At 39.3% G+C, this 13,250-nt stretch overlaps 1 protein-coding gene across 5 annotated transcripts in view; it reads left to right on the forward strand.

The window, feature by feature from the left end:
• Sema1a (Semaphorin 1a) overlaps window positions 1–13,250 on the forward strand; it is a 118,428-nt gene that overhangs the window by 98,149 nt on the left and 7,029 nt on the right. For all 5 annotated transcript variants that reach the window (XM_008198110.3, XM_015981928.2, XM_008198109.3 and 2 more), the window contains 7 exons: window positions 1,028–1,136; window positions 6,392–6,587; window positions 10,734–10,838; window positions 10,901–10,989; window positions 11,049–11,190; window positions 12,536–12,884; window positions 12,936–13,018. In XM_008198110.3, the coding sequence (XP_008196332.2) occupies window positions 1,028–1,136; window positions 6,392–6,587; window positions 10,734–10,838; window positions 10,901–10,989; window positions 11,049–11,190; window positions 12,536–12,884; window positions 12,936–13,018 (1,073 nt within the window). The remainder of the gene's footprint in view (window positions 1–1,027; window positions 1,137–6,391; window positions 6,588–10,733; window positions 10,839–10,900; window positions 10,990–11,048; window positions 11,191–12,535; window positions 12,885–12,935; window positions 13,019–13,250) is intronic.

Here is a 13,250-nt window from a genome sequence, read left to right on the forward strand (position 1 = left end):
GGTAAAGCAAAAAGCCAAAGCATTAATTTATTTATTATTTTGGGCTTAGCTTTGGTGGAGAACATAGTCAGAAGGATGTGCATGTGCAAATGTGATTGGCCGGCGTTTGCTCGCCAGGAAATACAAAAGTAGCCCTTTCTGGGGAAGATAAGGAGGATTTCAATTTAGGAATTTGAAAGTGTCGGATTTGAATATAGCTGACGATGTCAGGCTCAAAGGTGGCCGTTTCTCATATCAATAAAATGAGCTTTGGCCTTCGAATCGATCTGGCCTGGCTCCATTTATCTCGCGGCTGACGTGGATTTTGCATGCGGTTCACGCTAGTGTACATGTATAGGCCCCCAAAATACGTAAGAATTGCGCGAATTGACCCTTTGTGGAGGTCGCGACTTCCGCCCTATCCATCATACGGCCGTGCTTAATTATTTGCGAGAGAAATATTTCAGCGCTCGGGAAATACAAGATTAGAGGATGTTTGTCTCTCTTTCTTTGATTACTTTTCCCTGCAGACAAGTGGAGAATAAGTCGGAAACGTTAGTTTCCGTCCTGTTTTGTCATTGGCCAAGTTTTAGGTATTAATTTGGGGAAACTGTGTATTTGGTTCAATCCCTCCGGCATATGAGCGTCGTTTGCCCCGAGTTTATTTGTGGAAATTGGAGCAATATCATTTTACTTATCTCCCGGGCGACAATTGATCGTCGGATGCAGTCTGTAACAATCACTATAAACAAGTCAATAATCCGCTGCACTCTGACAAATTGTATTGGCTGGAATACGTGCAGAATTTGCAATAGTATCTTGGCCGAGTGCGACTAACTCTTCGGGGAACATTAATTTTAGACTATACATCCCGTACATTCATTCTCCTTACTTTATTTTATATTTTACGACCCGACATTACTTCTTAATTAAATTTTAGACATTTTTATTTAATTGTTTTGCTGCAACACTCGCCAATTAACTTTTTCCCCAAAGTTATTGTTTCACTGAGGGATCAGCGTTTAATGTGATTTTTTATTTGTTTCAGGAACCTAGTGTATAATCTCAGTCTGTCGGATCTGAACCAACAGCAGAAGCTGACGTGGTATTCCAACGAACACGATGCCAAGATGTGTGTAATGAAAGGGAAAGACGAGGTAGGTGGAAGATATGCTAATATGAATGAATCTATTTAAGCATGACAGAAATGACAGCCCGCTAATATTACCTCTAATATCACGTCTAATAAAATATACTTAGGTTTCACATATTGTCAGCTGTTTTTTCATCATCAAGAATGTAATAAAGCCCGAGTTCATATCCAGTAAGACAGCGAAACGCGTAAGACAAAAAAAACAATCGAAAATATTCTATTTGAAAATGAACCATTTATTTCATCCGCTCTCAAGTTTCTTAGTATTTTAATTTCAGGTAATTAATTATTTTTTTTGCATTTTTCTTCAATTGGCGCATTTAGAACTGTATTTTTATGACAAATTATTCTTAAATAAAGGACAGTATTTTTTTAATCGTCGATCCAAGACGCAGGTGATTTTGCTTTGCGCTTTATAAACACACAGACATAAAGAGACCCACGAAGCAAATCGAACGTAAGCAGCTTTTCTGTTGGTATGAACGAAGAAATTCAATAAAATCGATGCACTTCGATATTGACCTTAGCAACACCTGTTTATTCTTATGTTCTTATTCGGGGAGACACATGGAATAAAACTGACATTTATTTTCCAATATTGTATAGAGCGAGTTCGCTATTTTTCATGACTCTCAATGGCAGTCATTACACGTTATGACCACGAGTAAGGAGCGATAAGGGTGGCCCATATTTAACATAAAATATGGCTTTGCAAGTGCAGTTTGCAGGCTCATTTAATAAGAGTAGTCTGCAGCAGTTATCTCGTACGTCAGGGGCATATATTTACCTATCATGCCGGTGCAGTATTATGCGACTTAGTGCAGCCACATACAAATAAAGCGAGCGGTTCTGGGCGTAAATTTCTCCTAAAAGTAATTTTTGTCTAATTGGGAAAACGGCCCTCTTCTGGAGTCACTGGCGTAAAAGTTGATTGATACTGGAGAAGTGTCGTATTTCGCTCACGAAATGTACCCTCTTTAGGTATTTATGTGTGTAGGGCGGGCTAATGCGATCACTCGTTGTCATCGGGAGCACCGCATTTTGAACATTTGCGCCATTAGGGTATACTTCAGTTATCAAAAGCATATCGTGCGATTATCGACGCAAGGCCGTTAAACCAACCTCTTTATCTGTTTCCACACGACTTTGCCTTATCTTTCCTAAACAGATTAGAGCTTAACGGCGAGTCGAAACCGTCGATTAATTTTTTTTGTTTGCGGATGCGAAAGAAAGGGCCAAAGTATAAATAGCGATTGTCTTTATGATAGGCTGGAGGGTGATGGATCGCTCCTTTTGAGCAACCCTTTTAAAGTTTCGAATAGTTGGGTGGGTTAAAAATGGGTCGGGGTGAAGCTTAGCTGAGCTTTCGATAATCTTCCGTTTGCGTGGATTAGGCCGGAGTAATTCCGCGCGCGGTAACTATCACCGCCGGTTTCGCCCTAATTAGTGATCATTAGGTTATGTAAGACTATCAGCCGCTTACTTAACTTATGTTTTACGATAGATAAACAAGTAAGTGAGACATTACGTTGTGAAGCGACGACGAAACCGCCGTATCGATCCGCGGCTGTATTCTGTATGCAAATTTCGCTTAGGCCGTTGAACACTCGGGAAAATATAGTTTTGGTATGTTGGGAAATTACCAAGAAACGAGTTTCCAACAAAGTTTAACTTCCCCGACAGATAAGACCGTTCTTATACGCTTATCTTTGTTTTTATACGGCGGGCTTTTTATACGGCAGCTTATGGAAATTACGAATATTATAATTAATGAAAATTACCCCAGAAATTCTATCTAAAATCCCCATTTCATGCAGATTTCACCTCTTAATGGAATATTTGGCTACGTATTCGATTTATTCATATTATTCGCCAGATATTGTCAGGTCTAAGTTGGAATAACGTTTTTATTCAAAAACACAACTGAATTATAAACTATCGCACAGTGCAAATTTATGTTTGAGTAATAATAATGGTGGATATTTGCCTGAAAGCTTTGCAGCTTTTTGGAACTGACGTTTGTGGAGCGTTTCCGACAGCGCCAGAGTAAAACTTTGTGCGACGCTTTATTAGATACCTGCACAATACTTGTTATTATATTGAGAAACTGCATTTCGGATAGTCCGAAAATAGCCTTTCATGATGGGCGTAAACAGATAGTTGTAATTATGAAAACTAAAATACCCAATGACTAAATGGTTTCCTGACACTTAATTTTCATAATGGGATAGGAACGTCTGAATGTGTGGAGCTTGCCGATTTATTTAAATTATAAAAAAGAATAAGGGTGAACGATACAATGCCATTGTTTGCAGTGGTTGTTTAATTTGCAGCTCATTATCGGCACCAAAAGGAGAATTAATTTGGGCGCTGGTTAGTTTCTGCTCATTAGTTTGTTAATTAGTCGTCAAAAGTGAATTCTTTATGGTCAAACATGATAAATGCGTGTATAATTCGCCGTTGACCTTTGAACTTTTTTGCATAATTTTTTTGTGCCGAAGTAATTTGTTGGGTCATTTATTCGTCATATTGGGTCGACAGTCGGGCTCGAGGGTTGCATTTTAATTAATGGTTGGAAACGAACATAAGAGGTTAAAGTTAATATCACCAAAGAGGCGAGCAACATGATAATGGTCAGCCGTCTTAAAAATGTGCCGGTAGCTGTCATCAGCGCCTTGGAGAGGCGCACTTATCAGATTGTGTTCCATGCCTTGTTATTCCTTTTTGCTTCTCTGCGTTCTTATATCCATCCATTTAGGTATTGATTCCACCCGCATCCTTTATCTGTTCTGAAATCAGCCGACATTTCATTAGGCAAGTAAGCGCGGCGTTTCGGCCCTGAAACGGATTTGTTTTCAGGTTTGTAATTTGCGGCCGAACTACCACCATTACAGATCGAGTTATTCAGTCGAGTCGATTCAATTTAACGACTGTTGAGCTGACGGACGTCCGAGAAGCGGTTTCGTAGACTGTTTAGATTATCCCGTTCTCGGCCGATGTGCTATCAGTGTTTTCCGGATACTCTACTAATAGAATAATTTATTTACTTGCGCGCTAACAAATTATACGAAAACCTGAATTTAATTCACAGGAATGTAATTTGCGCCTTAAAGAATCTTAGAGGAAGTTTTTTAATCCTCTTTGATTAATTACGTTTCGTCACAGAGCTGAGCCGCGAAATGCGTTGATGAATTATGATGTGGGAGCTATCTAGGTGCAAGGCAGATAATAAATGTACCAACACGATTACCCAGTGTATGAAAAGAAGGCGACCACGCCACCGGTTGTCTATATCTTTAGATGTCTTCATGCGGCTTTGCACAAAAGAACCGCTTCCAGGGGAAAATGACGCCATTATTTAGAATCTTCGGAGTTGAAAGGAGCAAAAAACTCTTTTCTATTGAATGCTCCACGGTAGGGCAATTCAACTACACACGACCCGCGGCTGCTCCCTATTTATATATAATTTTTATTTGACAACTCTCGCGGCTTGTTGAATCTCATTTCAAACGTTATACTTGCAATTAAAGGTTTTTAAATGCGACTTTTAAGCGATGTCTTTGAGGCAGAGAGAGAGCGGAGATGTAGACAAGGCGCGATGTCGCAATATGAAAGAATAGTTGACGATCATTAAGACCTCCTCAAGTCTGGTTTCCTTGATTAAAAAAGGAATGGACAAAGAAGTTCGAGAAAAATGGGGCAGGACTGAAAGAAAAGGGGATAGCCGTTGTAAATGTTACAAAGCGAGAAGAAGATCGATACGCTGTCTGATGTGTGGTCGTATCTGCGCCGCTCCCGATTCCTCGTCCCCATTGTTATAACATAGCCAATGATCAATGCAAAATATTTGCAAATAATACGTTCCGTTCCCAGTTTTAGACAAAAATTCATAAAATTTCAACCGTTCCCAGCTTATTTATGTGCTTCGCAGCGGTAACACTGTCCAACAATGACAATCTACGAATTAATTTTCTAGAAATTGTTAAATTAATAAATGTGGGACGCGAAATTACAAATAAAAAATTCCAAACCAAAATGTCCACAATCAAAAAATATATAAAAAGTTAATTAGTCAGGTCACAAATTATGCATTTTGCAAAGAAATTAATTCTACGAGTTTTTAATAAGCCAGTTTTTCATTCCGGTTGTTTACAGCTGGTTTAGTTTAGAGTGCGTTCAACGTTTAATTAAAAATGCATTTTAAATCAATTTCGGAGACGCTTGGTTTTAAATTGTGAAAAGGACGCAATAATTGTCGCAGGATGGCTTTAAGTTTAAAGTTTTCATGTTATTTGCGCATGGTTTTTACTAAGCGCTGGCGTTATCAGTCATTTAGGGGGCCGTTAATGGATTGTCGAAAGCGATACTGATCATGAGATTCTATTGACCCGGCGCCTCCACCAATTATTTACCATCGTGCTACGTGCCGCTCCAACTTCTCATCAAAAGCACTTGGCGACGTAGTTTTATTTATTGCAAGTCATTTTATTTCTCCCAGGAAATTAATAGCCGCTCATCTCATGTGTTCGGTTATTTTATTATTTTATGGCCTGGTGGTGCGGTTGAATTTTTGCGTGCGTCCACCCCTTTTCACCGACAGTATCGTCTCGAGGCATCTCTTCTCAATCTCGAGCCTCCCATTAAGTTTTTGCCCCGACCCTATCTCTAGCATTGTGCGAGCCTGATTTACCGTCTCTCTTATAGCTTCAGTTTTTGCATTCGCGCTGCTCCTTCTTATCTCCTGCATCTCTCCTTCGCTCTAATTGCTTTCTGGCCTTGTCGGGCCGAAATAATCAGCTCCGTGTAGCCATTAGCGCTATTCTCTATAAATTAGCCGTCCAGTTTATTATCGCTGTTTTGATTGAAACGTTATTTTCGGCAATTGACGCGGTATCGCGTTCGGGCCATTATTCACAGTCCCCTCGCTTTTTATTCGGTCAAACGGCGATTCCTCACCCTTTATGAAGCTTTGTTTCTGACGAATCGACGCGGATAAACCAATAACGCTGCTTTACGCCCGTGATCGCACCACACACGGGTGAATTAACCTTAATAAAATATTTACATATAATAACTTCGTATCATGTTGCATTATGTTTGAATGAAGCCATTAGAGTCTTATGAAAAATTCAGACGAGTCAATGGCCTTTCATTTTTACATTCTTGCGAGCAGATTTACTGCATTACTGTGCTGCCAGGGGCTGTAAAATAATTCCCCGCGGGCTATTTTCCTATTTAAAATTCTATTCTTTATTGCAGGAAAACTGCCAAAACTATATCAGAATCATGGCGAAAACTGCAGCGGGTCGCTTATTGCTATGCGGAACTAACGCCTTCAAGCCTGTTTGCAGGGAGTATAATATTCTTAATGGAAATTACACGATGGAAAAAGAAAAACCAGGTCAAGCTGTTTGTCCGTATGATCCCCACCATAACTCCACAGCCATTTACGTCGGTAAGTAAGCTTTATCACAATTACAGACGCGGATCTCACCCAAAGTCCCTAATTTTCCTAAGAAGATCCAATTTTCCATTCAACGCACAATGCACATTTACTCGATTTGTGGTCACTTTTTCTTGAGTAAACTTTACGGTTAGTGTTTGTATATCAATAATTTTGGAAGAAGAAAGCTGATAGCTGTCTCTGACCCGACCTTTTCGTCATTTTCGTGCAACTGTAGCTCGGTTCTGCAAATCAAAGCATTCAGAATTGATGGGTGTACGTAACTATCGCTATGGGAGCTGATCCGTGGGTAGCTATTGCGTAATTAAAACTATTCATCACATAAGTACATGGCATTTCAGTATGGCTGAATGCTGCCAATTTCCGGCAAACATGAATTCATTTCGGCCCTAAAAGGAAATATCATCGCAGCAGATTCGCTCTCTCCACTTTAATTAATTTCATTTAGTAGTGTGGCAGCCGATTGATGATTCCGGCTGCGGTCCGCGGAGCCGTGTGTTAATTGTTTCATCTAATAAAGTCGAGGCGAGTCTTGATAAAATTCGACAGGCGGAGAGATAAATACGTTTCAGATGGCATTATGGCCAAACAAAAAATGATGTATCCGAGCGCGGACAAAAGCAAACACGCGGAAGGTTATATTTTGGATTGTTACGAAGAGCAAAGTTTACGAAACTACACGAATTATGGCAGCTGAAGCGAAGATTTGATTCCGGGCTGACAAAAGATCCGGGAATTCGCCCTCAAATCAGCTTCGTTTTACCGCGGCCGAAAAGCAAAATGCAATGAAAGTATTAAAATTTTATTTGGTATTTGAGAGATGGAGCAGCTTTGAAACTGATGAAACATTAAAAATGAAATGAGACGAAAGCAACAACAATAAAATTTTATGAATTATGAATTGGGGCTGTAACATCCTTTATACGATTTATACCTCGAACGCAGCACATGATTTTTATTATTTCTGTTCACGATTGCTGTGACCTTTTGCGGAATTTTACGCCGACATCCTCACACAGAATAATTACGACCGCGGCTCAGATTATTTGAAACAAATGTTGGCTCTTTCTTTATCAAACAAAATGATAAAGTAATGCACTAATTGAACGTGCTTTACGAAAACAAGCTTCTGGAACATTTTATGAAAACACAGTAAATAAAATTCCGACTAAACCAATGTGCGTTACAATTTTAGCAATACTGAAACATTTAAAGTTGAAAAAACGTGAAACTTAACTGAATCTCTTGTTCCTGCTTATCACCTACCTGAAAATATTGTCGTTGGAGCTGCTTTAATAATTTGCCTTTTTTTGTGACGCGAATTGAAAATAAAATTTGTTTTCTTTCAGCCATTGATTGAACAAATTTGCCGTAACTTCAGAGCGTTGAAAATTAAATTACGTCCGTATAAAGATGTATTGTTTAAATCTTAATTACGAAATTTGTCAGTGGTGCCGACCATTCATTTCTGGGTTGTTTTTGTTTGCGTTCCGGGAACAAAGCTTACAAAAATCTTTGGTGTTTGTTGTAAAAACAGGTTGGAAATTTTCAACCAAAAATGTCGAAAAAGTACGCCGAGCGAGAACAAAAAGCCTAGAGTTTTTTTTTCTCCAATTTCGTTCTTGTTTATGTGTTGTGAACTGAAGTAATTTAAATAGGTCCCAAAGCAATTATGCAAATATTTCTAGAAGTTGTAATAAATTTATGGAAAATAGTCGAGCAAAAACAAGGATCGATAATTATCAACTGGGCCAAGAAAGATGCCGACCACAAACCGCAGTTGTCTGTCTTACGAACCCTTCGAGATATTAGGGTTCAGCCGTTACATGAGATGCTCTGTAGGGCCTTGTAATTGATTATACAGGGAGACCGGTGTATAACCGCTAAGCTAGTGCGACTTGGGGTTAGCAGCAATTAATTCTTAATATGCCCAGTTATGTGGATTTGATATGCATGCGTTGGGTACCTGGAAATCTAGATGATACACAGGGGTGCTCGAGCGTTAATAAAATATCACTGTAACTTATAGGACGGAGCGGTGAAGGGCAAGGATGAATAGTTAATTTAAGGACGACTTGGCTAATTCGTAGTCAAAAACGGACCAGATTTTTGCCGAATTAGTACCGGTCTGACACACAAATGTAGGTTGAAATGTGTCAGACGGGCTCGCATCTAATGCAAATAACAATAAATAGTAAATTTCAATTTTAAATTTGAATTAATGTGTTTGACTGGGTGAAATACGAGCCTATTGTACATGCTCCCTTTTGTGCCGTAGACGCTAATGTTTCCAATGATATGCGCATGCATTTGATGAATAATGCATCCTCTAATTTGTCGGTCTGCCTCGTATTGCACCTTTGTATTAGCACTGCGCCGGTCATATTCGCAGTGATTGCGGTGTCTTTAAAAATGCATTCAATTAACGGCGGTCTGAACCCGGCCGTCTTGTCCGGATCCTTGAAATAAAGCGACACAAGGAATCCATCATTAAACGAGCTTTATCTGCATTTTAATCAGGGCTTTTTCGGTTTTCACTCCCAAAGCCGAAAGCCGTGTGTTGTATGGCACAGCCTTGTTACATTCAAACATGCATAAAACGTCTTCATTATTTGCGCTCGTTATTCTCGGCGTATCGCGCCGCCGTCGTCGTTTCGGCGCTCTTTGAAGTTCGTCCCATGTGAACGTGACACTAGGCTAAGCAACACGGAATAGTGCCTAACTAAATTAATTCGACCGGTTTTCGACACGACACCTACCCGATTGTGAAACAATTTCAATATGATATAGTTATCCTCATCAACCCTATTGTCCTCGTTATTCCAAGACGCGCCGCTCTAATTAGCCTTCACGACACAAGGGCCAATGATAGATGTAACCCACTTATTGAACAGAGGATTATTCAAGAACAGGATGCTGGGATAGGCAGGCGACATCCATTGTCGCCGACACACAATAATCACCACTAATTACTAATTACCCACTATTTGTTGTCGAACTAGGCTACTTTTTCCGGAACAAAACATTTCTTTCAAACGTGTCTTTACCGAACCCGTTATTCATTTCATTAGGTTTTAAAAAACGGCAAAAATGGCCATTTTTGAGTGTTTATTTTCGAAGAAGAAATATTATCTTCAACTTCAGAACAACTTGAATAACATTTCCTTCTTTACAAACTGAGAAACGAAAATCATTGAAGTGTGGGATTAGTTTGAAGACCATTAGATTTTTTGAAGAAATGATAAAAATGAGCGACAGTTTCATCAAATTCACATTAGAAAATCCCAAGTCTCTCACTTTGTTGGGTTGAGGAATACTTGGTCGTAAAGAAAATCGCTAATACAGAACGACAGCTAATTTAAAGGCAGCAATTACACAAGCTGTGAATCATCTGGATGGAGAGATTCTCCAAACTCCATAAACTACTCGTACTTGAATGAATGCCAAACAGGTTATCCATAAAGACGTAGCGCAAAAATGATGAATATGAACTTCATGATTCCTTGTCTGGTCATTCTGACAATAATTTTAAACGCTTCAGAAAAAAAATGTTGGTTTGCATCAGAGTGTCGATAGGTATTAAGCTTGTTAATTTTGAAACTAAACAGTTGTTAGATGAAAGAAGATGATGAAATGGCAAGCTTTAATTTGATGGATGTGTTCAAATGTTGGAGTTATTGCAAGAGCGAAATGTTTAGAAAAGCTTTCGCGTCACTTTACGATTTTGAAATCTGTGTTGTAATTCAAAAATCAATGATTAAAGTTGATGGCATGTAAAATCAGTCAAATGTAGCAGTGGCATGTTGGAGTGTTGCATTTCGCCGGATATGTCAAGCTGGAAGAAGCGAAAACATTGATTTTCCTATGGAATCCGTTGTGAAAAAGTTGATGGGATCAGAGCAGCGTTTATTAATAGCACCTACCTGGAACAAAACCCGCGGGTATAGAGAAATGAAACAACAATGTTTCCTGAAATTATTTCGCGTGATAAATTTACCACAATTGATGTGGCGAATTCGAGGAAAGGATCTAGCGCCCGGCCTTCGTGTTCCCGAAATTAGATAATTTTCGTGAAATTTAATCGCGCGTGCATTTTCGCCATTGAAGGGAATTTCAGCCGGGATCTATTCTTTTCAGATGGCGATTTGTACACGGGCACGGTGGCCGATTTCAGCGGAATGGACCCTATTATCTACAGGGAGCCGCTACAGACGGAACAATACGATTCAATGAGCCTCAACGGTGAGTTTTCTGATGCGTTTTTGTCTTCGAACGGCTTTTGATTAATTTGTTTTCTATTCCAGCTCCTGACTTTGTCAGCTCCATGACCCAGAAAGACTTCGTTTATTTCTTCTTTCGGGAGACAGCAGTCGAATATATCAACTGTGGCAAGGTAAATTTTATTTTTTGTTGTTTTGGCAATTTTTTCTTCAACAAAAACTTTTCTCCAAGGCGGTTTATTCGCGCGTTGCGAGAGTTTGCAAGAATGACAGGGGCGGACCGCACCGTTTTAGAAACCGCTGGACTTCGTTTCTCAAATCCAGACTAAACTGCTCCGTCACTGGGGAGTTTCCCTTCTACTTCAACGAGATACGTGAGTGCAATATTTATATTTTGTCGTATTAATAAAGCATTAGCTGTTATATACGAGGCTCTTAAAGCATTACAGGAAGAATTTGCTCAACTCGAAGCGAATTGCTAACACTTAGGGAGCTTTGATTAAAAAGACATATTTTTTAGTTACTTCTCCCCTTTTTGTGTATCCCGCACTTCTTTTTTCCTATTTTCGGTTTCTTTCTCGGGGAGTTTTATAGATCGGGAGAAAGCTATAATTCTGAAATGCAATCGTAAAGGAAGTTTGAGGAAGTCAGTTGCAGACTGAAGTTGTGATTAAGTTATCCGGTCTAGTCGCTAACTCAGTTAGACGAATTGTAAAAGATGCGCCACGAGCGCTTTGCACGTAAGAAGCATTTTAAATTAAACCAAGATAATGTATTTGCCATGTTAATCTATTTACTGACGAATGTACGCTCATTCTCTGCAAATGCACTCGGTCCTGATTTTTGCCACAGTGATTTCTGGAATAGGGTTTATTTATCTGTTTCAACGAGAAATAAAATCGATCTGTTGTAAAAGCCTTCAGCAACAAATTAGTAATCCATTTATTTCACAAAAACTAATACAAAATTATACCGAATTCTACATCAGAATCACTTGCGTTTGACTGACTATTACTGAATGATTCTTCAGTAATTGCAAATGAATTGTCTAGGAACATGTTTTTTTCACTCTTTGTAAATATAATCACAATTTCATTGCATTTTCTAATAAAGTAATAAACCCTACATTACATTAGTTGTTTTAATTATTATCTGCTTTGTGCGCGTAATACTCACATAATGAAATCGAAATTCTCATTATGGAAGCTACAATAGATAACAATAAATTGCAGAAATGTATTCAAGTAAAATTTTTCTTTAATAAAAATGTGGGAAATATTTCTTGAAATTCCTTTGTGGGCTGAAGTTGTGTTAAAACGTGGAGTCAAGTTTGATGACTTACTTGGACGTTCGTTTCGCGTATTAAGTCGTGTGAAGCGTTGGGTTTGTCTGAAAATAGGCGTTCGCTTTCATTTTAGCGGCATAAATGTGAAAAGTTTAACCCGAAACGACGTTTCATCCCAACTTTTTAATAAAACATTTTATATTTGGGCAACTGAAAGTTTATACACTTCCATAATTCAGAAAATCACGCAAACAACACCGGAGCAATTTACTCCTTTAGTATTCACTGATATAACTGCACCATAAACCGAATGGATAACTCCAGTAAAAGTAAAAAAGTTGGCCCGCCGTTAAAGTTTCGATCGTTTGTCAAGTTGTTCCTCCGAAGTGATGGCCCTTATTTCAGACTCATTAATTTTGTTTAAACCGCTGCAGAGTCAACGACTGAATTGATTGAGGGCCAATACGGCGATGTTTACGCCCAATTGATCTACGGCACGTTCACGACACCGCCGAACAGCATATCGGGCAGTGCCGTGTGCGCCTTCAGTCTGCAGGACATCACCGATACGTTTGAAGGCAACTTCAAGGAACAGTCGGCCATAAATTCCAATTGGCTGCCTGTGCAAAGCTCGAAAGTGCCTGATCCGAGACCTGGACAATGTCACAACGACAGCAGAACGTTGCCCGATCTCACCCTCAATTTCATCAAAACACATTCGCTGATGGACGAAAGCGTGCCGTCGTTCTTCGGACAACCGATCGTTATCAGAACGATTTTCCAGTAAGCTCGTCTCGACTCGCACCCCAGCGTTTTATAATGTTTTTCTTGCAGTTATCGCTTCACCCAAATCGCCGTCGATCCACAAGTTAAAGTGCCCGGAGGGAAAACTTACGACGTACTTTTTATTGGAACTGGTAATTATTGGAAACTTGACTTAACGTTCTAGCTTACAAACTAGTTAACATTGTTTCAAATCCGAGGTTAAAACTGATAAAGCTTGTCAAAACTGTTAAGTAAACTTAAGAGTTGCGAAACACCGATCTACCGCACCTACCTTTATTTACAAGACTTAATTTCGTATGCGCTATTAAAATTACAAAGATGCACTCTTTGCGGGAATTTGCGCCGCACATTTTCCACGTAACT

The sequence above is a fragment of the Tribolium castaneum genome, chromosome 3 (genome assembly GCF_031307605.1).
Source record: "Tribolium castaneum strain GA2 chromosome 3, icTriCast1.1, whole genome shotgun sequence".
Classification (NCBI taxonomy): domain Eukaryota; kingdom Metazoa; phylum Arthropoda; class Insecta; order Coleoptera; family Tenebrionidae; genus Tribolium; species Tribolium castaneum.